The sequence below is a fragment of the Manis javanica genome, chromosome 4, assembly GCF_040802235.1.
Source record: "Manis javanica isolate MJ-LG chromosome 4, MJ_LKY, whole genome shotgun sequence".
Taxonomy (NCBI): domain Eukaryota; kingdom Metazoa; phylum Chordata; class Mammalia; order Pholidota; family Manidae; genus Manis; species Manis javanica.
The window spans coordinates 128485208-128511646 of NC_133159.1; the positions used below are offsets into that span (position 1 = coordinate 128485208).

The following is a 26439-nucleotide window of genomic DNA, read 5'->3' on the forward strand; positions in this document are numbered from 1 at the left end:
GATCAGTATTCACACTTAAAAATTGTTAGTTGTATCATGAAATCCTTGGAAATTCACACCAGAACACATTTTTTTACCATAACAAATGTTTTGGTTTCTGCACTCACAGGTTAATTTCAGGATGTTTTAGAAGTTTAGAGGAAACCACTTTTCAGAAATGGTATCACCTCCCCCAGGTAACAGGATTTGCTGTTCAGTTCTAAACCATTCCATTTTAGGATGGAAATCATATAGTGTATATTTATATCTAATACTTCATTTCTTTATAAAGAATATTTATTTGGTTACATTAGTCAGGGACTGTGAGTTTAATTTATAATTTATTACAACCAAGAAAATTATAGATATCGTTGTCCTCTATCACTGTTACCCTTACTTCTGCCAGATTTTCTGCTTTTTCATTCGCAGAAGTGAGAGCCAGAATCAATTAAAGTCCCCCCTGTTCGCTCTCATGTCTCTCCACTGCCCCAACCTCACCTCAAGCATCCCAGCTCCTCCCAGTCAGAAACATCCCTGACGCTAAACCACACACGTGAGCACCAGGGGGCGCTACAGGAGAGCTGCGGTGTGGGCGGGAGGTGTGAAGGCACGGCTCTGCCCCTGCGTTCCAAGAACGTCTTTGACTTCACTGATTCCCTGCAGGCTGGTGCCAGTTTGATAGACTAGATGGCTACCTTGTGCAGTGTTCTAATCATAACAACGTTTTAATTGAAAGGGCATCTTAAAAAATATTCTAATTATTAAAGTGAGATTGTCTTCCCTTTTCGTGGAAGATGTCAGCCCTTTGGAAAGGGAGTTCGGCCCACCCTGATCCAGCTCTGGGGCCTTCCAGCCATTTACCTGGTACCTCCAGCTGGCCGGGTTGGCCTGGGGCAGAGGCGCGTGGGGAGAGTGGTGCTGGTTCACCTGGGAAACGGCCTCGTGCTGGGTCTGCGTACTTCTGACGTCCAGCTGTGTTCACAGGGGTGACGATGAAACGCTCCATAAGAATAACGCACTTAAAGTCGTGCGTGAGCTCCAAGCTCAAATCGCGGAGCTGCAGGAAGACTTTGAGTCTGAGAAGGCCTCGCGGAACAAGGCAGAAAAGCAGAAAAGGGACTTGAGTGAGGAACTGGAAGCTCTGAAAACAGAGCTGGAGGACACCCTGGACACGACTGCAGCGCAGCAGGAGCTACGGTGAGTGCAGCAGCGGCCCCTGGTGTGCCCCTGGCGGAGGCTTTGTGCGCTCGCCCGCTGCGGGTGGTGGGTGTTTTTGTGTTATCCTTTTGAGTGTCCACTCTCCGTCCTGGAAATGATGGCAGGTGGAACAATAACAAAAGAGCAGTGATTAGAAACAAAACAGCCTCCACGTAGGAAGCTCACAGCAGACGAGGCAGATGCGCAGAGCAAGGTGTACTCAGCCACAGACAGTGTAGGTATCCATGGGAAGGCAGGGCCAATACGCACAGAGGGGCCAGGGGAGAGGGCCACACGGGCCGAGAGAGAGGAACACAGGACTGACAGGACAGACGCAGGAACATTAGAGACGCTGGGTGGCCGGGCATCCGCTGGCAGCACCCACAGTGTGGTCAACAGTCGGCAACAGACGAGAAAAAGTGCAAGTTCACAGAGACACAAAGAAAGGTGCGCACAGGCATGCAGAAGTGCTCATCGGGCAGAGGCGTTTGCTGTACCAGGCGAGCCAGCGGCCAGGTACTAGCAGGAGAAAGGAGACAGGCGCAGCCCGAGAGGAGTGTGCACCCGTCAGCACGCACAGTCATGGGGCTCTGGCAGCAAGCCAGGGAGAGGACCAGGCCGAGCAGCTGGCCTGTGGGTCCTGCTGGCATGTAGATACAATTGTCACATGAGCCGCTGAGCTGTCGTCTCCTAGGTGGCTGTCTTGGCCTCTTCTTGGCCATCTGCTCCCTCCTTGAGACTAAAGCTGGCAGGTGCACGAGGCCCACAGGCTGCCCTGGCTGGCACGCACACATGCACACACCCGTGCACGGCCCCTGCCAGCTGCGCCAGGGTGCAAGTGGTGAGAAGAGCATCACTGAGAAGGTGGCTGAGGTAAGGCCGGGAATAAAACAGGATGGGAGGACTCAGTGAAGACAGGGTGGTCAGGGACGTAGGATGTGACCTGCAGCAACCAGGAGGGCACAGCGTTGTGAGCCGGTGGTGCTCTTCCCTGGAGGACAAAGGGGAGCTTTTCCAGGCGCAGGGCCTGGAGACTGACACCTCCTCCCCCACAGAGAAGGTCGCTGTGGGCCCTGGGCCTGCGGTCGGATCGTGGGCATTGGGAGCGCTCGGTGAGGAAGCGGAGGCAGTGAGCCTAATGCCATGTCAGGGGCTTGGCTCATGGGCATGAAAGGCCACAACGGCAGTACAGAGGCTGTGCCCCTCAGAGGTGGAGCCCGTCTGAGCCAGGCAGTTAGAGGCTTCATACCCCACCTCAGCTGAGTACCTGTTCTTAGCAGTTTTAAGTCCTGGCCTTCTCTTTAAAATACCTGCTTTTTAAAAATCCAGAAACCATTAAATCAGCCATTCACAGCTGATTTTTTGACAACTGTAGAAAAAAAGCTCTGATCATTTCTTCATTCAGCTCTTGAAGGGGAGCAAGGCAGTGCAGTGATGTGTGCCTGATGGCAGGACAGTGGGCATGCTGGGGTGCAGCGCTCGCCCGTCCTGCTTCGCGTGGGACTCCCACTGCTGCGTGCTGGCGTCTGCGTGGACTGCACCCTTGCTGCACTCTCAAGCCCCCTCTTCTCCCCACTGGTCCTTCCTTGAGGTGTGCTTCCCAAGATGGGTTTCAGAGTCCTCAGCAAATCGGGTAGTCCTCAGGGGATGCAGCATTTAACTCTCTCTCGGATTTGGGATAGAAGACTAAAGGAACTTGAGTTGTTTAGCCTGGAAGGGGGGAGGTGAAGGGGTCCTTTAACCATTGGTTTCACATAGGGATTAGGAGTAAAACTATTCACTCCAAAGACAATGCCCTGACCCAGGAGAGAGCCACTACCCCCATAAATGACAGCCGCCGCCCCCAGGTGAGCTGACATGACCTCGAGGGACTTTTCGGACTCGCTGGGCTGGAATCCCAGTGGCCTGTCCTCTGCCTTCCCCACCACCTATTCCTTTCTCTGCACTGACGACTGCAGAGGACAGGGCCAGACCGGTGCTGCCTTTCACCTCAAGTGACCTTGAGCCGAGCTAGGCTGGACCACCAAGAATCCTGAAGGGACTCCTGCTGCCTGCCTCCATTCCGCCACACAGCCGGCAGCCACTTGGGCCCCTTCCCCTGGCACAGCTGCTCTCATGCTCTTGAGCTCAGTACTTGCTGGTTGAAAGGAAAATGTGCCCACACCAGAACAAGCACCTAAGCTCCTGTCCTAACTCGTTCCATTTTGTAAACTATAGAGCAAGCTTGCCCCAGCCATGCTTTGGGATTATTGTAAAGTCACAGTTTAAAACTTTCGGTGTTGCTCCAGGAGTGGTACTGCCCTCTCTGGTCAGTCTTTTACCTAGCTGTGTGCCTCAGTTAAAGATGACGCTCAGATGGATGGATTTGAGAAGTGACTTGTGGAGTGAAGTCTCTATTTGTGAAATAACCAGTTTTTCAAGTTACCCTGTATCTGTTAAACCAGGTAAAAACATTAGGAAACCATGTAGATGTCTAATAGTAAAGTGACTTCCTACTCTAAATGCAGGTCAGACAAAGCATGTTTATGTGAGAACATCGTACCTGCAGTGCTCTCGCATCTGGAGACGCTCTCTGAACGAGGCATGCCGCCCTCCCACCTGCCTTCTAATTTCCCCATCCCTCCTCCAAGCGTAAGCTGTTTCCTGGTAGTTTGGGGAGGAAGTGAGTGAAGTGCAGTGATTTCACACACATGTCAGGGAAGTCTTGCCTTAGTCAGAGTGCAGTGTCCTCGCTGATTTGGCCTCTACTGCCCACCAGCTTTGAAAGCCCCTCCAGGACTTACCCTTTCCCAGTTTTATTGAAATGTCTGCTGTTGCTCTGGCAGGCCGTTCGGTATCTTATGTTAACCAGTTCCTGACGCACAGTGCAACCAGACTGCCGGGGACAGTCAGAAGCCCCTAAAGGATGTTACATTGTGTCTTGACTGTAGGTCAGATGTGGAATGGAAGTTGGGCTGGTTCTGAAAGTATTCCCGGTAGTGCAGTAACGGACATGCCAGCCTGTTGTGAAATAGAAGGTCAAATAATGATCAAAGAATTTGACAAAATTTTAAGTTGACAAAGAAGTTAAAAAAATTTTAAACAAAAACAGCACCTTAAAAAATACATGTGTTTAATTTAATCAAATCACCTAATTGTGAGCTGGTTTCTCTAGTACAAAACGTGAACAAGAAGTGGCAGAGCTGAAGAAGGCTCTTGAGGAGGAAACTAAGAACCATGAAGCTCAAATCCAGGACATGAGACAGAGACACGCAACAGCCCTGGAGGAGCTCTCGGAACAACTGGAACAGGCTAAAAGGGTAAGGGAGCCCTGCCACGTGGCCCGGAGAAGCTCAGCCATCAGACAGACTTGTGTCTTAGACTACTCCACCCTCCCACCCAGTCAGTACTGGTTAATTCCCAGCCTTTGCACAGTGTATGGTGGGCTACGGGGAGCCGATAGCCCACAGGTGGCTGCTTTCTGAAAGCGCTCTGCTTACTAAGAAGAGCCATTTGCCCTGGATTTGGTTTTTTTAAAGAGGTGGATGAATCCAGCTACTGTCTCAAATCACACATTCCTCCCAGTGTCTTTCACTAAAATACCATCTTTCTCCTTATTTCTTAGCTAAAAACCTTGAACTGTCTGAAGTCATTCTCTCACTCTGCTACCTGCAAATCCCCAAGTCCTGCTGATACTGCAGGTTTTCCTTAGACTCACTCTCCCTTGTCCCTCCCTGCCTCTGGTCTGTCTCAAGCCACCATGCACATTCACATGCCATTCATGTCATATTTCCCTCTCCTGTATCTCAGAGGCTTTCCGTGCTGATGACACTTGATTTCACTTACCCTGTAACCCAAACCATCCTCCTGGGCAGCCTCCTCTGCCTCATTATTTCCCAGTCATCCCTTCATTCAAGCTTTTCGTTCTTGCTCTGATTTCCAATTTTTCTGCTCTGCCTGTCCACATGCCCCCTTTTAATTTACATAGTGACAATATTAACATCTATTAGACATTCACATTAGTGTCAGTCACTGTGCTTAATATTCTATGTGCCTTGCCTTCTTTAACCTTTATTGCAACCCTATGGGGTAGCCTCTTTCATTCTCATTCCAAAGATGAGGAAACTGAGGCCCAGTAGCAGTAGGAAACTAAGCCAGGACCACATAACTAATAAGTAGAAAGGCAGTTTGAAGCCAGGCATTTGGCCCCAACCCCATGTGACCCTCTGTACACTGTCTTGAAAGCCCAGTGTAAGTCCCACAACACCCCTGAGGCAGTCCCTGCAGAGACCCAGCCTAGTGTGAGCACCAACATACAGTGTTATTCATGGTACATACTACCTTATGTGATTTAGACATGTCCCTGTGTTAATCTTATCCCAGCCACGGGCTTTTTAACTCTTTGTTTAAAAAAATGTTTTTTAACTAACTTGCTTTATATGAAGGATGATATGAATGAATGATTTACTCTTTAGACAGTTTGTCGCCCCCACCCTGGATGGGCATGGATCAATTATACAGTGCAGTGGGCCCGAGAGACCTCTATCTGCTGTGATAAGCAGTGTGTACACCTTGTTCCTTCTGTAGAAATCTTCACGTGCAGAGGATGACATGTTTTTATTCACACCGCAAACATTGACTGCAGACTCATTGTATGGAAGGCACAATTCTACAGATACAAAAACAGTGCTTTTTATAGAGTCTTACAAAAATACTAGTAAATTGCTTTTCCCCCTCCCTCTCCTAGTTCAAAGCAAATCTGGAGAAGAACAAGCAGGGTCTGGAGACAGACAACAAGGAGCTGGCATGCGAGGTGAAGGCGCTGCAGCAGGTCAAGGCTGAGTCTGAGCACAAGAGGAAGAAACTGGACGCCCAGGTCCAGGAGCTCCATGCTAAGGTCTCGGAGGGAGACAGGCTCAGGGTGGAACTGGCCGAGAGAGCAAATAAGTTACAGGTGAGCCTGGAAAACCTTTACTGTGGGTACACCTCGCAGCGGCATGTCCGTAGTTACCGTTTTATCCCCCTGTGGCCATACGAATCCCCCGGCTAATGTGCTGCAAATGCCTGACAACAGCATCCCAAGTGAACATGCCTGGGTCTGGGTCCCTGGTGTGTTTGATTAAGTTAAACACTTAATTTAAGAATAAGCATGAGTTGAACTTAACCCTCTCAAGTCCCACTCTGAATTGTGGGTCCAGTTCTTTAATGACTTTAAGCACTGCTTCAGCTTCCCCATTAGTCTAGTCAGTAAGAGAACAGGAACAAGGAGCAGAACCTCATACCTTCAAAAATCATACTGAAGATTTGCTCAAACTGGACTGTTGGGACACTGCTAGTTGAAGTATAAATTAGCACAGCCATCCCTAGAGGACCGTCAGGCAGTCATGGTGTCACAAGCCTTAAAAATGTGATACCCTTGGACCCAAGAAATTCATGTCGACAAATTTATCCTAGGAAGATAATTAAGGATATACACAGAGATTCAACTTAAAAAATGTTCATTGTAGAAATGTGTATATTAGAATTGGAAGTAACTTTAATATTCAAGATAAATACTTATCTACACCCAGTGAAAACAATATAGTAGAGTTTTTATAGGTGAGGAAAGATGTACATCATGTCCTGCTGCACTGGAATGAAAGGACAGAACTGTGTTAGGTCATCGATCCAGGGCCACCCTCAGGTGGGGATTCACTAGGAAGACTCCCAGGACTCAGCATGTCGCCCTGTTCTCATCAGTGATTGATTATAGCAAAGGGATATGAGAACAATCAGCAAAGGGACCAAGTGCCTGCCTGGGACGAGGCCCTGGGGAAACTGGCCTGAGCTTCCAGCACCTGTTCCCCCAGAGCAGTCACACATGGGCCGCGCTGGCCCCAAGTGACAGCGGGTGGGAAGTGTGGTCCCCCAGGGATGCTCATACAGACTCAGTGCCCGGGGTCCTGCTGGGGGCTGGTCCCATAGGCGCCCTCTGCCTCGCACGTACCCAAACTGCAGGCTCCCCGAAGGAAGCAGGTGTTGAGCGTAAACCACTGAGTTGACATGACCAGTTTGGCAGGGTGAGCCATCTTATTTAAGGAACGGTAGGAGCCCTTCTGAAATCTGAGCTCCCAGATGGCAGCCAAGGGCCAACATCACAAGCAAACCTTTCTAAGGAGTCTCAGGCCTCCTCTGTTAACTCTTTTCTGCACCAAATGTACAGAGTGTGTGTGTGCACACATGTTTTTGCCCTCACAAATCCTGAGAGGGATTCCTAAAAGAAATGTTAAAACGCCCTTGTTAACTAACCCCGTGACTGGCAGGGAAGCGAGATGGGTGCTGCCCGTGGGGCACCGGGGCTGCACAAGGTGTATGCCAGGCTTCTTGTGTGTGTTCTTCCATTTCATCCTCACGCCACCCCCGGGGTGCATCTGGTAGAGGAGGAATGTGAGGCTCGAAAGAAGCTAAGTGGCTCACTTCCCTCTGGCAACTTTCCTAGCAGTGTAAAGAGCTAGAGTTGAAGGATGAGGTCTCTGATGAGCCCTTCTCCCCGCACTGTGGCCAGGAGTGATGAACTGTGGGCTCTCTGAGGGATGTCGTTAAAGTAAGTAAAACCAGAACCAGTGTTGGCTTGAGGTGCAGAGAGAGATATATCCTCTGTGTGCCTTCCCTTTGCTAACATGACTAGAGGACAAACTAGAGCAACGGGGTGCCCTGCTGCCCCTTCCAAGGCCCCCCACTTCTAGTACCCACTGTCCTCACAAAAAATCATGAAAGGTCTGGTACCCTAGGAGCTGGAAGGAAGGTGATTTTAGAGTCATCATTAATTGAGGAGGAAAAAGAAAGAATATATACCACGATTCATAAAGTCTGACTATAATAGCTAAATATTCATGATAGGTAGGTAGTACCCAATTTTTAAAGCATAAAAAGAGTTTGGGCTGTGAATACTAGAATTTAAACTTTGCTGATTCTCTGTAATCATCTTCAAGTCTGTAAGAATATGAATATACTTTCCCCCCACCAAGCATATGCATCTTAGCTTGAAAAAGGATCAAAATAAAACACCCACTGAACCTAAAGCCACTTCACATAGGATAGCAGTCACCCTTTCAGAAGATATGATACAAGCTTTGTCTCTTCACAATAAAAAACAAAATACTAAACCCGAGCTAGGTGAACCACTGTCGGTGTGTGGGCTGTCCAGTTACAACAGGGAGAGATTTTCAATAGGAGAGATGCGTAATCTGCCTCTGGTGGCTGGTCTGGTGCCTGCGGTCTGGGCACCGTTGGGCGGCAGCTGACCTTTGGTGGTGAAAGAGTGCCTTAACTGAGTGTGGTAGTTTCTTAAGAGCCCTTAAGAGCCGTGATCCTGGACCTTTTTTGTGTGCTTACTGCTGAGTTAAATTTAATCTTCCCCTCCTCCTGGCAGAATGAACTGGATAATGTCTCAACTCTTCTGGAAGAAGCAGAGAAGAAGGGTATTAAGTTTGCTAAGGATGCAGCTAGTCTTGAGTCTCAACTTCAGGATACACAGGTATTCTAGGGGCCCCAAGGGGCCTTTAATAATGCTACCATTTCTGTAATCTGTAAATCAGTAAAACATGCTGGTCCCAGAATTGCGTTCTCCTCACCTCTGATTTTACACTGTACTTTTACTTGGAACCAACTTGCACCACAACCGGCCCTGCTCTCAGGCAGTCTCCTGTGAAACTCAGTGTCCTGAGGCCGAGCCCTTGTTGGCTCCTGTCAGGCAGCCGGGCGGCAGTCTAGGAGGCAGCTCTGGGTGGCACCAACGGGCGCTGCCTAGGATGTGGCCACATTTGTTAGGATGTTTTTAAGTCAGACAGAAGTTAGATAAATGACTCTGATGATAATGAAAATAGTGGAGCACTTTTTTCTTGGAGTTTGACATCTTACTTTTATTAAATTTGCAAACTTTATATGAGTGTTTATTTGCCAGGTTCTGGGCTAGGTGCTTGGGATACAGGAGTAAGAATTTCAAACAAACAGACAGTGGAATAATTGGGCAGTTAGAGACAAGCTGAGTGTGACTGTGGCCTACTCTGTGACAAGGCACATCCACGTTGGTGGGACTAAAGAAAGAGGCATAGGCCAGATCACACACAGAAAGCTCTGTATGTGCCTTTGAAAATTTTCAAGTCTGAAAGTAATGAGAAAGACATGTTTGCATTTACATCTTAGAAAAATTAATCAGTCAGAAGTATGAAGAGCAAACAATTGAGGGGTTGCCCAGTACTGTGTGAGGTAATCACCATGAGAAATGCCAAGTGCCTGAACTGAGGCAGGGGCAGGAGAATGGAGAGGAAGGGGTTCCTGAAGGGTGAGGTACAGGAGATACAAGCGGGGAGGCGTCCCAGACCACCCACAGGCCCGAGACCCAGGCCCCTGGGTGGGTGGGGTTGCCATTCCTCATGACTGAGTTTAAAGCAATGTTTGTGTTAAGAGCTTTTATAAAGTTCTCGTGTGGGTTTTTAAATCATTGTTTAATATTACTGGCATTTCTCATACACTGAGGCTCCTTTTTATGATATTAACTTCTTTTTTATTAGAGGTACTTTGTCTTGGTGAATAATCTAACTTAGGTATTGACCTTTTATAAAAATAAATAGGAGCTTCTTCAGGAGGAGACACGCCAAAAACTGAACCTGAGCAGTCGTATTCGGCAGCTCGAGGAGGAGAAGAACAGCCTCCAGGAGCAGCAGGAGGAGGAGGAGGAGGCCAGGAAGAACCTGGAGAAGCAAGTGCTGGCCCTGCAGGCCCAGGTGTGTGTCCCCCCAGAAAGCTGGGGTGGCCTAGATGTGTGTTTTTAGCAGCTCTTGTCCCTGCTATCCTGGGTCGTTTCAGCTCCATTTAGGACAGTTAATTAGGTCATACTAAATTAAGCCCACTCGGTGTTTTTCTTTTGACCCAGCCAACTGCTGATTCTATGCTGGTTATAATGTTGGAAGCACTTTAAGACAAAGGATTGTGTCAGCTAGTTTCATAGGATTCATAAGGTTTCATTTAGTCATTGTTTTATAGATTATTAACTAAGAAATTAAGTTAAGCTAAGATCCATTTGCTCAAAATCACATCATATCAATTTACATTAATTCCTCTCATAAAACATTGAAAAGTTTTTTTCTTTATTCCTCAAGTGCAAAATCCAGTTGAGTTCTTCAATATTGATCTTTTCTTTCTTTACATAAAACCTAGTTGATTGATACCAAGAAGAAAGTAGATGATGACTTGGGAACAATTGAAAGCTTGGAAGAAGCCAAAAAGAAGCTTCTTAAGGATGTGGAGGCATTGAGCCAGCGCCTGGAAGAAAAGGCCTTGGCCTATGACAAGCTGGAGAAGACCAAGAACCGCCTGCAGCAGGAGCTGGACGACCTGATGGTGGACCTGGACCATCAGCGCCAGATCGTCTCCAACCTGGAGAAGAAGCAGAAAAAGTTTGATCAGGTGGGTCGTCTACGTCCATCTCCCAGCCTCGAGGACCAGGGCCACACATTGCTTCCTCCTGGCAAAGCTCTGTTTTTGTTGTTTTGGTTTAAAATAATCCTTTCTTATTTAAAAGCAATACATTTTATAACAAAATTAGAAAAAGCTGGAAAGCAAAAAGAAGGAAACAAGAGAACACTCATAACCTCATAGTAGCAGTTAGACCTGAAATGAATGAGAGGAAGTTCATTGGTTTTTAAACTGTTTAATATTTCCCGGTGCCATTCCACACAGCTGTTAGCAGAGGAGAAGAATATCTCTGCTCGCTATGCGGAAGAGCGAGACCGTGCCGAGGCAGAGGCCAGAGAGAAGGAAACCAAAGCCCTGTCCCTGGCCCGGGCCTTGGAGGAGGCCCTGGAGGCCAAGGAGGAGTTTGAGAGGCAGAACAAGCAGCTGCGGGCGGACATGGAAGACCTCATGAGCTCCAAGGACGACGTGGGGAAGAATGTGAGTGCCCCTGGGACCCAACCCTCTGAAGTGGGAGCAGGCAGGTCCGGAGGTGTCCTGAAGGGTCTGGGGATGCCCAGCCCCACAGCCAGGTCGTCTTGCGGTGTCTTGGCCCATATGTAATTAGGAGACTAAAGTCTTCTGGGATCCACCGTCAGTTTTCTGCGCCAAAGCCAGACTCGGAGCTCCTGCAGCAGCACCAGCAGGAGGGATCACAGCTTTGCTTATTCCTGTCGCTTTCGGCGGCCTCCCTGACTAACCAACATCCTGGCAGGGGACCCAAACATAGGGCTTCACTGCTCCTGAGTCACAGGTAGTTTCCAAGCGCGCGTGTGGCAAGGCGCCCTCAGCTAAGGTAATGGGATCATCTTCAGCTTGGAGTGGGAACCTGGAGAGGAAGCGGTGGGAACAGAGCTCTCTGACCAGGGTCTTCCCGGTGACACCCTGTTGTTTTCTCTGAAAGCTTCAGATGCTTCTTACTTTGGAAATTTTAGGATGTTTTATCCTTCCCCTGCATACCTCCTCCATGAGAGCTGTGATGGTTTTTATTTACCTTTTGCCTCTCCTTAGTATATGAGGTGTTGAAGATAATGAGGCAAACTGGGCCTGGAGTCAAGAACAGGTTTGAGGCTTGGCTCTTCCCAGCTTCCCTTCTGATCAGGAGAAGCCAATCACTCTAGTAAATGCCCTAAATTTCCTCACCTGTCAAGTGGACATTTGCTCTGTTCTGTGGAGCTACTGCAGAGGTGCTTTGGAAAACTGTGACCACGTCGTAAGGAAGGGAAAGGCATCCTACCTTCCAGGCCATGTTGTAAGGAAGGGAAGGGTGTCCTACCTTTCTGCTGGTCATTGGGGAATAATTAGTTGATTTTAGAACACATGTGAATAAAGAAATCGGTAGTCGTTTAAATGGCATACTCTGAAATGAGGACTAGCAGCTGCAGTAGAGGGAAAGGGAGAATGTGGGATGTGCCAGTAAGCGGCCCAGGGGTGGCTGGAGTAACCATGCTGTGTGGGGGCCTGTAAAACAGAAAGGCTGCTGTCCCTGCTTGTGCTTCTGCCACAGGTCAACCCTTTCCTAATGCTTCCTATGGTTTAGGTTCATGAACTTGAAAAATCTAAACGGGCCCTAGAGCAACAGGTAGAGGAAATGAGGACCCAGCTGGAAGAGCTAGAAGATGAACTTCAGGCTACAGAAGATGCCAAGCTTCGCCTCGAGGTCAATATGCAGGCCATGAAGGCCCAGTTTGAGAGGGACTTGCAAACCAGAGATGAGCAGAATGAAGAAAAGAAACGGCTGCTGATTAAACAGGTAGGTGGAAGGAAGTGTGGCCCAAAACAAGCAGTTACTTGTTCTGAAAGCACAATTTGGGGTCCATATAATTATCCATTCTTATTAGAATTCATTAGCAGGAATAAAATTAATTTATTTGGCCATTTGATTATATTCTTTAAAATTTAATGTAACTGGTTTTGATTTCCTATTTCTCAGATAATATCATTCCTGCTTACAAGCCAGGATACTTACCATCAGATGAAAGGCCCTCACTGGAATCTCAAGAGAATATGTAGTTAAGTTAAAGTTTTGTGGGTCTTGAAAGTATGAGTAAAGGAAAAAATCAATACACACCTGACAAAGCGACTCGGTATTTTCCGGAAGTTCGGACCACATGTTCTCATTAAACCACTCCTTAAAAGAAAAAAAATGCAGATATTTACATTTTTTTATTTTAAAAAGTTGTACTTAAACTTACTTAAAGTGTATTTTTAAAACACTTAAGATTGTATACTTTTCTGAATGTATATTGAGCTTCTAATTTAAAAGTTTACTTTAAAGATTAATTGTCAATATTTTGATAGTCCTTGGAGCTCCTGGTATCAGGTCTTGGATTTGGGATGTATTCAGTTTGTTTTATATGTTATTTTCAATCCACTAATATTTATTAGTCATTTATTTCTAGTCAATAAATTATCTCAAATGTAGCAACTTAAAGCAATACTTACCCACAGTTTCTGAGGGTCAGAAATTCTGGAGCAGCTCAGTGGGGTGCATCATCTGCAGGCCTGTCTTGGACCAGAGGACCTGCATCCAAGCTGGCTCACCCACACAGGGCGGGCCCGAGACCTCAACACTTCACTGGCAGGCCTCCCCACGGGCTCGAGTGTCCTGGAGGGAACCTTCCCCAAGAAGATGTCTTACATCTTTTAGTTTTGTTGTTTCACCTAGACTTACAGCCTAAGATCAAGGACTCTCGACTTCTTCAGTACCTGATGAGAGTCCATGGAAATGGATTGTAGTAGGTGTCATTTAATCACCTCTGAACAAAATTTAACTACTCTTTTTTCCTGATACTAAAAATAACTGCTTGGTAGCAGAGAGCACCTCTACAGAGTACTAGAGCCCTGGTATGATGACAGGCTGCCTGTTCTTTATGAGGGAACACTTAGGTCTGACCAGGCCTAACCAAAACCATCCATTAGGTGCGGGAGCTCGAGGCAGAGCTAGAGGATGAGCGGAAACAGCGGGCGCTTGCTGTTGCCTCAAAGAAGAAAATGGAAATAGACCTGAAGGACCTCGAAGCTCAAATTGAGGCTGCAAACAAAGCTAGAGATGAAGTGATCAAGCAGCTTCGCAAACTTCAGGTATGTGCAACCAGCTGCTAGTCTTTGATGGTGTTGGCTGGCCCTATGAGATCAAGCACATGACCCCTGAAGCTAGAGAGAAAAGTTCCGTGCAGCGGCCCGTCTGCCATCTTGCCAGCGAGCCACTGCTGACGCATCCCCACCGGAGGGGGCAGGGCAGAGCTGTCACCCTTGGCTGTGGACTGAGGCAGCAGCTGTAAAGGTGGGACAGGGGCACCTCCGGTGTCTACAGGATGCGCTTGGCCCCACTTACTGAGTCTTTGACAGAGCTGAGGTGTAGTCAGGAGGGAGTTCCACCACAGGGGACATGCTCTCAGGGCTCAGAACAGCCTCAGGTGACACTTGACCAAACATGACCACTGAGCCACTCCAGAGGAAGCGGGTGTCCACCTCCCACTTTAGTGCTCATGAGCTTTAGCTGTCTTAGTCTGACATAATCAACACTTTGGCTACTCAAGCGGATGCCGGTTTTTATTATCACAGTGACAAAAAGTGATTTCTTTAATTACTCACAGTATTAGCAGGCTGTAATGGGCGGGTACAACTTCTCTGGGAGGAAGTTGTCAGTTACAACAAAAGCATTAGATACCCACTCCTTTGACCTTGGTGATTCTACATCTGAAGAATTTAGTCTAATAAAATGGAAAGATGAGAAGAAATATGTATATACAAAGATCAAATCTGAAGTGTTAAAAATGAAGGCAACCCAGTGTAAGTGGATTGCCAGCCACTTCATGATGGGATATGGTTACACTGACAGCAGGGCCTAAATAAACAGGAGGATACAGTGTAGAGTGATTTCATGTATAACTCTACACAGGTGTATCAGCTTTTGTATACAGACAAGTAGAATCATATAACAGGTGGCCTCCTGTGACTAACTACTTACTTTCAGCATGTTTTCAAGGTTCATCTTTGATTCATTTGTGTTATAGCATGAATAATTACTTTATTCCTTTTGATTACCAAATTATATCCATCCCATTATATGGGCATACCACATTTTATTAATCCATTCCTCATTGGTGGACATTTGGGTTGACTTTTTGGCTATTATGAATAATGCTCCTTTGAACATTTATATATATTTGTGTGGACATGTGCTTTCAATTTTCTTAGGTATATACCTAGGAGTGGAATAGCTGTTATATGCTAACACTGTTTAACTTTGAGGAACTGCCAGATCTTTCCAGAGAGACTACCATTTTACATTCCTATCAGCTATGCATGAGGATTCTAATTTCTCTACATCCTCACCAACACTTGCTATTGTCTATCTTTCAAGTATAGTCATCCCAGTGGGCATGAAGTGGTATCTCACTGTGGTTTTGATGTGCATTTCCCTAATGACTAGTGATGTTGAATATCTTTTCATGTGCTTATTGGCCATTATCTTATTAGAAAAAATACCTCAATCCTCTGCTCATCTTTTTAATTGCATTGGAACATTTCTATGTATATTCTGGATGTTTCTTATGAGATATATGATATCCAAATATTTTCTTCCATTCTGTAGATTGTTCACTCACCGAAGGTACTGTTGAAAGCACGAAAGTTTTTCATCTTGATGGAGACCAGTTTATTTTTTCTTTTGTTTCTTGTACTTCTGTTACCATATCATGAAACCACTGCCTAATCCAAGGTCATGAAGATTTATTCCTATGTTCTCTCCTAAGTTTTAGACCTTTAGCTCTTTAAACCCATTTTGCGTTAATTTTTGTTATATAGTTTGATGTATAAACCCAACTTCATTATTTTGGATATGGATATCCAGTTATCCCAGCACCATTTACTAAAAAGACTATCCCTTCCCCCCCTGAACTGTCTTGGCATCTTGTCAAAAATTAACAGACCATGGATTTGTGTGTTTATTTCTGGACTGTCATTTCTTATTCCACTGATCTCTATGTCCTTATGCCAGTACCACACAGTCTTGATTACTAGCTTTATTAAGCTTTGAAATTAGGAGGTGTGACTCCTCCAGCTTTGTTTTTCTTTTTCAAGATTGTTTAGCTATTAGAAGTTCCTTGCACTTCCATATGAATTTTAGGGTCAACTTGTCGATTTCTGCCAAAATCAAAGGTGGCCAGCTTGGATTTTGGTACTGCTTTGGCTTGGTAGATGAGTTTGGAGACTACTGACATCTAAAAACTATATTCAGTCCTCCAGTTTGTGAACCTTGCTATCTTTCCATTTATTTAGCTGTTCTTTTTTTTCAATGATGTCTTATTTTATAGTTGATGTACAAGTCTCATACATATTTAGGTAAATTTATACCTAAGTGTTTTATTCTTTTTGATGCTATTATAACTGCTTTCCTCATTTTGGAGTGTTTATAGTTAATGTGTAGAAATACAATTGATTTTTGTATGTTGACCTTGTATCCTGCTGCCTTGCTGAATTCATTAATTAGTTACAATTTTTTAGTGGATTCTTTAATATTTTATACCTACAAAAGCATATCATCTGCAAATGAAGCTAGTTTTATTTTTTCCTTTCCAATCTGGAGGTCTCTCCTCTCTCTTGGCCAAACTGCTTTGACTCCAATCTCCATACAGTGTTAAACAGAAGTGGCTAGGTCAGTCATCCCTGTCTCATGGCTTGCCTTGGGGGAAAACATTCAGTTTTTTACTAATAAGCATGATATTAGCTATTGGTTTTTAATTGATGCCCTCTATTAGAGTTGAGGAAGCTTAGCTCTATTTCATTTAGTGAGTGTTTTCTTTAACAAAAGCACATTAGATTTTTGTCAAATGCTTCTTCTGCATTTACAGAGATGAATCATGTGATAATATTAATTTATTTTTGGATGTCAACCCAACTTGCATTCCTTTGATAAATCCCACTTGGATGGTGGGATATAATGGTATATAAATATACATGGTGTATAATTTTTTTATATGTTGGTGGATTCAGTTTGCTATTATTTCCTTGAAAATTTTTGCATCTATATTCATAAGGGACATTGGTCCGAATATGTTCTTGTGGTATCTTTGTCACTTCCATATTTTTTTTAATATTTATGATGAATATATATTATTTTTATAATCTGGAAAAAAGATCCTATAATGTATAAAAACTAAGAATGAAAACTACCCTAAAACCTTCCTGTTCCTACCTTAGGCTCAGATGAAGGATTACCAGCGTGAATTAGAGGAAGCTCGTGCATCCCGGGATGAGATTTTTGCTCAGTCCAAAGAGAGTGAAAAGAAACTAAAGAGTTTGGAAGCAGAAATCCTTCAATTGCAGGAGGTTTGTTTGTTTACTTTTTCATCCATTTATTCAACAAATATTTGCCCTTAAAATTTCTCCACCATCAGATAAATATATTGTAGCCTAGTATAATTTCACTTTCCATTTTAAAATAGTACCAGAGCATCTTACTGCCTGAGCTCAGCGAACAAAATGGTCGCATTCCAACACTGCACATATATGTCCCCTTGCCTGGGTGAAGGTAGAGTCGCTGATCAGTAACTTTTCAAACCACCTTCTAAGATTGTTCCAGGAAAGGGAGTGATATTTATTTCCTGTTGCTAAGAATCAGGATCAGTTAACTCTGCTCTTAGTGATATAAGATTGCCTTGTTTTACACAAAAACACTATTCATATGATATTTAAAAGGAGAAAAGTTGTGTTTCATTAAATTCCTAAGTGATTCATTTTATAGTCAGTTCTTTCATTTCTCTCTTCTATAAGTTCTCATGGAACAGGATTGATGAAGAGGTACATAGAGTATGGGATCACTGCAGTGCTAGGCACCCTTAACCACATGGAGGTACAACTGATGTACAAAGGATGTGTACATACAAATGTGTACAAAGAGCTGTACATATTTAATGTGTACATACCTTTCTATGTAAAGGATGATCAAGATGTATTCAAACCTCAAAAGATATGAGCAAATTAAATTGAAATGTATCATTTCATGTGAAAAAATTCCCAATACAAACATCTAGAAATGCTAGATAAAATGTTACCAAAAAACACCTATGAATGCAGAGTTGAGCTTGCAGGAGAGGGAGTTCTCTAGGCGTCAGGAGTGAGGAAGCAGCTGAATATCAGACTTGTAAACACTGCCCAGACCCTGAGCTTGCTCTGAGAGCCAGCTTTTGGTCTTGATCCTTCTTGGATTTTTTTTTCTTTTTCTGACTTATTGAGTTGGACATCATTAATTTTATTGTCTAATATGTTCATAGAACACTGTAAACTCCCTTCAGAGTACAATTTTCACTCTAACCTACAACATTTGATATGGTATGCTTTTGTTATCATCTAATTCTAAATTCTTCTAATTTCCATAGTGGTTTGTTCTTTAAAGCAGGGTTTAAGTTTCCAAGCGTGCGTTTGCTCATTTTCTTAGTTAACTTCTAGTTTTACCGCGTTTACTTCTAGTTGTAGTTTGAGGTCGAGCAGTTCTAGGGACAAGGACATGGCCAGTCTCTGTAAATGTTCCATGTGTATTTAAAAAGAACATGTATTCATCAACAAGGTAGAATGTTCGAGATCTACATGTTCAGCTCATCATGGAGCTGATCAATGACGTGCCACACGGTGGCGGCACTGAGGCCTGCCTTGGGGCACCGCCCCAGTATCCATGGGCGTCCCCTGAGGCCTAGCACTTGCAGCCTGTCAGGAAGCTGGAGGTGTTTACTTTAGACCTGCAGACAAGGGAACATCACGTTAGGGAGAAGAGACTGACCTGGAAAGCTAGCCCTTCCCTTCCCTCTATTTTCCTATTTTTCCTTCCCTCAGACACCTTTGTTCATCTGGCTTAGAGGCCCCAGGGCCCTCTCGTTTCTCCCATGGGTCCAGCAGCCTTTCTGCAGCACACCTAGCCAGCAGGCAGGAAGGAGCCCTTGCTGGACCCCGAAGGGTGGAACATCAGAGGCCAGATGAACTGACACATGGTACTTGTTAGTCAAGAGGTCCTTGGGTCAGTCCAGGGTGTTCTGCCTACTGCCCCCAGATCCTGGACTCTTGCTCTGTCCCATGTGCCAGGATTCCATGTGCTGGAACCCAGGCCTTTTGTGGGGGCCTACATCATGCACCCTAATGTAAGAGGCAGGGACACATGCAGAGCATGCAGACAAACTCCTTTTAAAAAGCCCTGCTCTTCAGGTATCTCTTCTGTGCTCTTGCCAGATGTGGCATTTTTTGGAAGGGGCAGGTGGTGGGAAGAGATCCTGGACAGGGAGGGACTCAGAACCATCTCCTTAGAGAAAGAAGTCCAGCTTACCACCTAGGTCCAGCTCTCCAAGCCACCTGAGCCCCTGGGGTCACCTCCAACCTCCCCAGGGGAGTTGTGGTCCTTACTGCACTGCACGGCTACCTCATTTCCTGGTCCTCAGTATTCACTGGTCTAGCCAACTGGTGTACCTCATCTCCGGACTGTACAACTTGTGTGTGTGACACATACTTCAGGACCATTTGTTGGAATAGTTCTTGGCTTGCATAAAACTTGTGCTCCATCTATGATTAAGAAATACCAGTTTTCTAAGGAGGACATGAATATAGCTGCCTCTTAAATTGGAAATGACATCAGAGCCCTTACACAGACTTGGACTTCCCTCTGGACATTTTAGTAGAAGGATGTCGACACAGCATATCACCTCGCTGACCTGCACCCACATTCTCTTCAGTAAACTTGCCCGCTTAATTTCTCAAATCGAATTGCCATTTGAGGCATACATAAAGTGCTGAGAACAAGGGGCTGCAGCCTGCAGGCGTTATCAGGGTTCACTTTTGCAGAACTTCCTAATGGCCAGAGTTTAAATCAGTCTAAATTTGTTTAGGAACTTGCCTCATCTGAGCGAGCCCGCCGACATGCTGAGCAGGAGAGAGATGAGCTGGCTGATGAGATCACCAATAGTGCTTCTGGCAAGTGAGTCTCCTGGCAGCAGGTGGGAGGGGCAGGCATCTAGAATAATCTCGCAGCCCCACCTGTCCTCTTGGGCCCCTGTGGTTCGTTCCCCTTGGGCCTGTCCACCACACTGAGAGGGCCATGGATGTTGTCTGGTATGTAGGAGTCAGTAGTTGGCTTGCTCATCTATTCAAAGTCTGGAAAGATGAGCACGAGATGCTGAGCGTTCCAGCTGCCTCAGTCATTGGCTGGAGGCATGCCCCAGGCAGGTCGCCCCCTCCCTGTGCCCATCTCGCCTGCCAAAGGCGTGGAGGATTTCTTTCTCTGAATGTATTTTCATTAAAAGTCATGTTTTTTATCCAGTGAAGATGTTGCATTCTCCATTTAATTGCCATCCTGAGAATTCAGTGTGGTCATTCTCTAGCATGCCATGATGAGTTGGCATTTGAAAACTGGTAGAATTTAAGCTAGGGAATGCCAGGGTCTTTTCTGCACTTTTGAAAGCTGATGCTGGCTGCTGTCTTTGGGGGACAGATGGAGAGGCAGCAGGGAGGTCAGCTGGATGGCCACCGCAGTGGTCCAGGCGAGAGATGGCGGGGCCTGGACGAGGGTGGCAGACGTGCGAATGGGGAGAGGTGGGTGGCACTTTTGAAGTGTGATCAGTAGGACTTGTTGAAGGACTGTGGGACGGACGTGTGGGAAAGAGAGAAGTCAAGAACGATGCCAGGGGTCCAGCAGTTGGGAGGGTGGAGCAGTCCTCCCTGAGTCTCCCCACACTGTATAGACCCAGTACCAAGCTGCCTTTCCCCCAGGTCTGCACTACTGGATGAGAAGCGGCGTCTGGAAGCACGGATCGCACAGCTGGAGGAGGAGCTGGAAGAGGAGCAGAGCAACATGGAGCTGCTCAACGACCGCTTCCGCAAGACCACGCTACAGGTGGCCACGCAGCAGCCCGTCACCTGGGAAGGGCCGTGCTGCCCCTCGGCATGAGTGACGAAGCCCGTCTCTCCTCTCCAGGTGGACACACTGAATGCAGAGCTAGCAGCTGAGCGCAGTGCCGCCCAGAAAAGCGACAATGCTCGCCAGCAGCTGGAGCGGCAGAACAAGGAGTTGAAGGCCAAGCTGCAGGAGCTGGAGGGTGCTGTCAAGTCCAAGTTCAAGGCCACCATCTCAGCCCTAGAGGCCAAGACTGGGCAGCTGGAGGAACAGCTTGAACAGGAAGCCAAGTAAGTAGTTTTTGATGCTGTAAATCACAACTATGCCTCTGCTACAGGCCAAGTCCAGACACAAAACAGACACACCCCTTGCCCTGTGGGAGTCTTCCCCTGACACGGAAGAGGTGACAAGAACACAAATAGCCAGAGTGAGGTATAAGGTGGTGCGAGTCCTCAGGGAAGGCTTGCCTGTCGGCCCTTCCCAGACTCAGGTAAGGGAGGCCCCCGTGATTTCCTGGTGTCAGAGTTTACATCTCTACCCAAAGGTGACTTTCCAAGTTGGTGACATCACATAAAATGCTATGATTTGTTGGCAAAGAATAAATGCAACATGACAAAAATAAAAGCTTTTTTTTTATTTTAAAAAAAAAGGAAAGATTGCTTAAGTTTCCATTCTGTTGATTCTGCTGTAGTAAACCATTCTGAAATTTGAGGAATTACACAATACAGCTTTTGGCAGACATTCACAAAGCTTTTCGAATCACAGGCTACCAGAGCTAGAGCGGGCCTTCAAATTCACCCTCTTGCTGGGAAGCCTGGAGCCCAGACATGCAGGTCTGGTGTTCAGAGACGGCCATCCTCCCCAGCCAGCATGCTCGTCCTTCCCACCCCACTCTTTCAGCTCCACCGCATCAAATAAACAGCTGAGGGCCATTTGTTGTTAGCTATAATGAACATGACTTGCCATTTCAGCTAACTCCGTCATTCCCCATTTTATCGAGGAACCACCATGTTTTCAGTGGAGTTCTCCAGATAGTCACCGGTCTCATACTGGCCAGTGGAGGCCTGTCCGGAAACGTGGTGGTCTGTCTGACCTCTAACGGAAAGGGGTGAGGGGTTTGTTGGTTACAGTATAGCTGCTATGGCCCCTCCTGTCATAGTAAGGAGTCAGCAAATTTTAAATTGAAACCATCACTTTATAATTTGGGCCTTTGTTTTGTTTTCCAGGCTAAGAAGTTAGGTGATTAAAGTAGCCAACTAAGGTTTTCATCTTTAGAAAGTCTGCACTCAGTAGAGGTGACAGGTAGCTTCTGTAACATTCAGTCTTCAGAAAATCACCAAATAAAGTGAGTAATATCTGTGTGTGAAGGAAAAATAGGCTTTTTCTACTTATCAGCATTAGAATACATTCCAGGCAACCCATACTTGATCAGAAGGGAAGTTTCTGAGCCATATTAATCATGATATTGTTCTGGCCAGAGAAGTCCTGAAAAGAGCCCCAACATATGTCATCTTCCAGAGAAAAAGGACTTAAAAAATGTTTTCCCCATTCAGACTATCATTTCAAGAATTACAAAACTAATGTGTTGGTCATTTTCATAGGGAACGAGCAGCTGCCAACAAACTAGTTCGTCGTACGGAAAAGAAGCTGAAAGAAATCTTCATGCAGGTTGAAGATGAACGTCGACATGCAGATCAGTATAAAGAACAGGTAGGGGAAGAAGGCAGGCCAGGGTGAGCATGGTTTCCCCTAGAAATGCTTTAGCAAGGAGACTGGTGCAGATTCCCATTTGACTTAAGGAAATACTTTGGAAGCCCCTAATTCTGGCATTTCAACACACATAGCTGTCCGTTTTTCCCACCAGGCAGTCCTGGGCGCTGGGGCTGCACAGGTGATAGATAAGACACGGCCCCCAGCCCACCGGCTCCCTCAGTGCACCAGAGATGCACAGAGGAAGAGCATATTGAGAGTTTGCAAACGTGAGGCCTAAATGGACCATAAAGTTAACCATGCTTCCTCCACTGGAACATACGCTTCATGACTGCAGAGGTTTCTGCTTGTTCTGCTCACTTGTCATCTCTTGAATGCCTAGAATTTTCCTGGGCATAGTTTGCAGACACTGAACATTGGTTGGATGAAGGGGTGGATGCAGGAGACGTTTAATAGGACGGGAAGAAAAAGCAAATGTTCTGCATGCCAGACTGAGTGGTCGTCTACATCCAGGCACCCTTTGTCTGAGTACCAAGGGAATGTTGTAACAGGCCTGGACTGTGGTCAGGTCTGCACTGACTGCAGCCTGGGAGGCTGCGCTCTCTCTCTGGCTCCACACCAAATGCCATGGTGAGATTTGCCGCTGCAGACCCTGGGAGAGAAGGTGGACGGAGCTGACTCGGCTGCCTTTGGCCCAGACCTGTCCCTTTCTTCCCCTGCTCCAGCCAGGCACCCAGACCTTCCATCCCACCCCCACCTCCTGGGCCAGGCAACATTGCGGGCAGTTCTGAGTCGATGTGAGCTGGACCCGCAGGGCACCAGGCAGTCTCTGTCGAGCTCAGGAGTGAATGATCCTGTGGGGAGGCTGCGTTCTCATGGCAGACCTTCCAGAGTGGTCTTGTACTTGAATCAAAATATAACATCTGAAACACCCATATTAAAAGGAGGTATAGAGAAGGTACCATCTCTTGCAGTTGGAGACTATCCACACTGTTGGCTTTTCTGTATTTTGCAGGAATAGCAATTCCCTCTCACAATCCCATAAGTCATATTTATGGAGATACTAAACTCATTTTTCTGTAGAAAATTCATGGGTGAAAATAAGGTTTTAAGGTTTTTAAAATTTTCCTTTGGCATAGGCCACTCTGTAGACACTTCACTGAGAACAGCAGGCTGATGGAAAGGCCTTAGACCAGCCCCCGCCTTGTGTGTGTGTAGGTGCCCACACGTGTATGCATGTGTGCGCACCTGGCTGATGGGGCAGAGAGCTGGGCTGGCACACAGGATGGCGGCAGTGCTGGATTTGGACTCACCAGTTTGCCTTGGTTCATGTAACTTCCCAAAGATGGAGAAGGCAAATGCCAGGATGAAGCAGCTCAAGCGGCAGCTGGAGGAAGCAGAAGAGGAAGCTACACGTGCCAATGCCTCTCGGCGTAAACTCCAGCGGGAACTGGATGATGCCACTGAGGCCAACGAGGGCCTGAGCCGTGAGGTCAGCACTCTGAAGAACCGGCTGAGGTGAGTGACCCCAGCAGCCTCCATGAGAGGCATGGGTCTCAGAGTTCCTCCAACCCCCCTCCAAAGCTTGCAAACACAGCTGCATTTGTAGGCTTACGGTTTGGCTGGTCTGAAGGTTTATTTAGATTTCCTGTAGTCACTTGTTCTTGCTCTTGAGTCACTTCCCGTCCATCCACTGAGTTCTGACCTTTAGTAGTCCTTGAGAGGCGGCAGCCCACTCATTTCCTTTGCCATTTGCTAGTGGACTAGTAGCACGCCCACCCACCCCAAGCACGTGTCCTTAGGAGCGGTAGTGGACGTCAGAGTCATTAGGTGGTCATACAACTTCACAGCCACAAGCTGTTGTATTTGTCCCCACGTGTCTACTTTCCCTTCTCTCCAGGCGAGGCGGCCCAATCAGCTTCTCTTCCAGCCGATCTGGCCGGCGCCAGCTACACATTGAGGGGGCTTCCCTGGAGCTGTCAGATGACGACACAGAAAGTAAGACCAGTGATGTCAATGAGACGCAGCCACCCCAGTCAGAGTAGAGTCATAGGAAGCCAGGTGATGCAGTGGGACACGCAGGAACTCACCCGGTGCCAGCCTGCCTTGGAGCCTCCTACAGGTTTAGGAAATCGGCAAGCTCCGGGATTCCTTACTGAAAGATCAACTGTGTCTTAAGGCTCTCCAGCCTGCACATACTGTATCCTGCTTCAGATTTAGGTACAGCTGCTCCCCTTTTTATATATATATATATACATACACAAAACATACACATATTAAACAGATTGTCTCGTTGTTGCATCTATTTTCCATATACTCATCAAGAGAGACCATTTTATAATACATGTTATGAAGAGAACCATTTTCAAACGAACTCCAGACCCTTGTTGGTGGTCGCTGGTTACTGGGGCAGCCCTGTGGTTGTTGCTCAGTCACTCTGCATGCTCTCTGTCATACAGACAGGTAACTTAGTTCTGTGTTCATGTGGCCCCTGACTCCTAAGCCACAGCAAGTCTCTTAGAAAATTGTGGAATCTAAACTGCACTCTTAATCTCCTTCTATTTCCTTCAAATAATGATCAACACTATTTCAGTAAGCAAACTGTGAAAGGGGCTTTGGAAAGATGAGGAGGGGTGGGTTGGATTGGGAGAAGCAGCATCCATTTGGGGTTACCGTGCCCAACTTTGCCCATCTCAAGTTGGTGGTGTCCCCACATCTCTTCATGTGAACTGTCCTTGGCCAGGGTTGGTCTTTGCACAGAGAGTGGCCACAATGCAGCATCGCCCCGGGTGCAGCATCGTGTCGACTTCTGGACGGTCTCCTGAACCCTCTGGCGTTGCCAGGGTACTGCTTCTCGCTTCAGCAACAAGCAGCCGCAGGGCCCTAAGCAGGAGTTAGTGGAAAGCCCCCCTCGCCAGCCAGACTCTCATGCTGACCCTGCAAATTCAGCCGCCGCTTTAAGCCCAAAATGGGAATACTGGTTTTGTGTCCGACGTGTGTTCCAGATTTGTCAGTGAGGTTTATAGAACCTCAGGAACAGATGCCATCCGCCTGAGTGTTGACGTGCCAGTGGGTGTGAATCCCTTTTCATTTCTCCTTTTCCCCTCCCTTTGGACAGTGTTACAGTGAACATTTAGCATTCTGTTTTTGGTTGATAGTTAAGCAAACTGACATTACAGAAAGTGCCTTAGACACTACAGTACTAAGACAATGTTAAATATATTATTTGCCTCTATAACAACTTAATGTATAAGTTTTGACTGTGTTTCATATCATGTACCGCTCCAGTCAAAGTGGTATTATAAACATTCAGTGACAATGAATCAGTGTTAATTATAAATCCTTGATTCTCTGCAACATGCTTGAAAACATAAACCTTTTGGGTTAAAAGCTTTAACATCTGTTAGGAAGAATTTGTCATGTGGACTTGGAATCTTTGATTTCCACCCCCTTATGAATTGTACTGGCTGTTGACCACCAGACACCTGACTGCAAATATCTTTTCTTGTATTCCCATATTTCTAGACAATGATTTTTGTAAGACAATAAATTTATTCATTATAGATATTTACGCCTGCTCTGTTTACTTGGAGGAAAAAGCACCCATTGAGAATAAACAGACCTCAATAAACAAGAACAATCATGTGAACATGGAATCTGTTTTCTCACCTTCTTTTCTCAATTTCCCATTGTCATCTCACTGGAGGTTGGGAGTTACAGGCTTAAAATGCTGACAGCCAGACCCACTTTTTCTGAGGCTGCTGTGTTTCCAGGAACTGCCAGATGACAGCTAGTTCTCCGGGCAGTCGTCATTACAAGTCCTGTTCTCACCAGTGGCCTCTTTGCTGTACAGAGACCATAAGACTAGAAAGGGCTGCTGGGGCTACTATTCCTGGACAAGGGAGCGATAGAGGGCTGCAGGAACCAGTGAAGTGCATTCCTGGGTTAGAGTATTTTAAGAGGTCCAAGAAGTTTCAGGCTGTATTTCTGGGCAGGATGCTCACTGAGCTTTGGGGAGGATTCAGTGAGACAGGGCAGCCTCACTAGTGGGGACCAGTTAGGACAGGCTAGAGAGAAACGCTAGGGAAACAAAACCACGCAGAGTGCCGACTCTTCCATTCCGTGGCATCTCGGTGAGGCTGGCTCTCGTGGGGTGAGGTGTATACCCAGGCTGCCTGGCAGTGGTAGGGGTGTGACAAATA

At 46.4% G+C, this 26439-nt stretch overlaps 2 protein-coding genes across 10 annotated transcripts in view; one reads left to right on the plus strand and one right to left on the minus strand.

Annotated features, from left to right (window-relative positions):
- The window catches only part of MYH10 (myosin heavy chain 10), a 162297-nt gene extending 137405 nt beyond the window's left edge, over positions 1 to 24892 (plus strand). For all 7 annotated transcript variants that reach the window (XM_073234837.1, XM_037027111.2, XM_037027112.2 and 4 more), the window contains 16 exons: positions 964 to 1176; positions 4331 to 4475; positions 5903 to 6109; positions 8567 to 8671; positions 9768 to 9920; positions 10354 to 10602; positions 10876 to 11088; positions 12188 to 12400; positions 13570 to 13731; positions 16855 to 16983; positions 19524 to 19612; positions 20404 to 20527; positions 20609 to 20817; positions 22129 to 22237; positions 23583 to 23755; positions 24138 to 24892. In XM_073234837.1, coding sequence (XP_073090938.1) covers positions 964 to 1176; positions 4331 to 4475; positions 5903 to 6109; positions 8567 to 8671; positions 9768 to 9920; positions 10354 to 10602; positions 10876 to 11088; positions 12188 to 12400; positions 13570 to 13731; positions 16855 to 16983; positions 19524 to 19612; positions 20404 to 20527; positions 20609 to 20817; positions 22129 to 22237; positions 23583 to 23755; positions 24138 to 24282 — 2638 coding nt within the window. In that variant the 3' untranslated portion in view covers positions 24283 to 24892. The remainder of the gene's footprint in view (positions 1 to 963; positions 1177 to 4330; positions 4476 to 5902; positions 6110 to 8566; positions 8672 to 9767; positions 9921 to 10353; positions 10603 to 10875; positions 11089 to 12187; positions 12401 to 13569; positions 13732 to 16854; positions 16984 to 19523; positions 19613 to 20403; positions 20528 to 20608; positions 20818 to 22128; positions 22238 to 23582; positions 23756 to 24137) is intronic.
- The window catches only part of NDEL1 (nudE neurodevelopment protein 1 like 1), a 67649-nt gene continuing 51471 nt past the window's right edge, over positions 10262 to 26439 (minus strand). For all 3 annotated transcript variants that reach the window (XR_005063648.2, XR_012130493.1, XM_073234838.1), the window contains 2 exons: positions 12719 to 12778; positions 10262 to 10572 (listed from right to left, as the gene is read on the minus strand). Coding sequence is in view for 1 of the 3 variants with exons in the window: in XM_073234838.1 (XP_073090939.1) it covers positions 10551 to 10572; positions 12719 to 12778 (82 nt within the window). In the remaining 2 variants the exon portion in view is untranslated. The remainder of the gene's footprint in view (positions 10573 to 12718; positions 12779 to 26439) is intronic.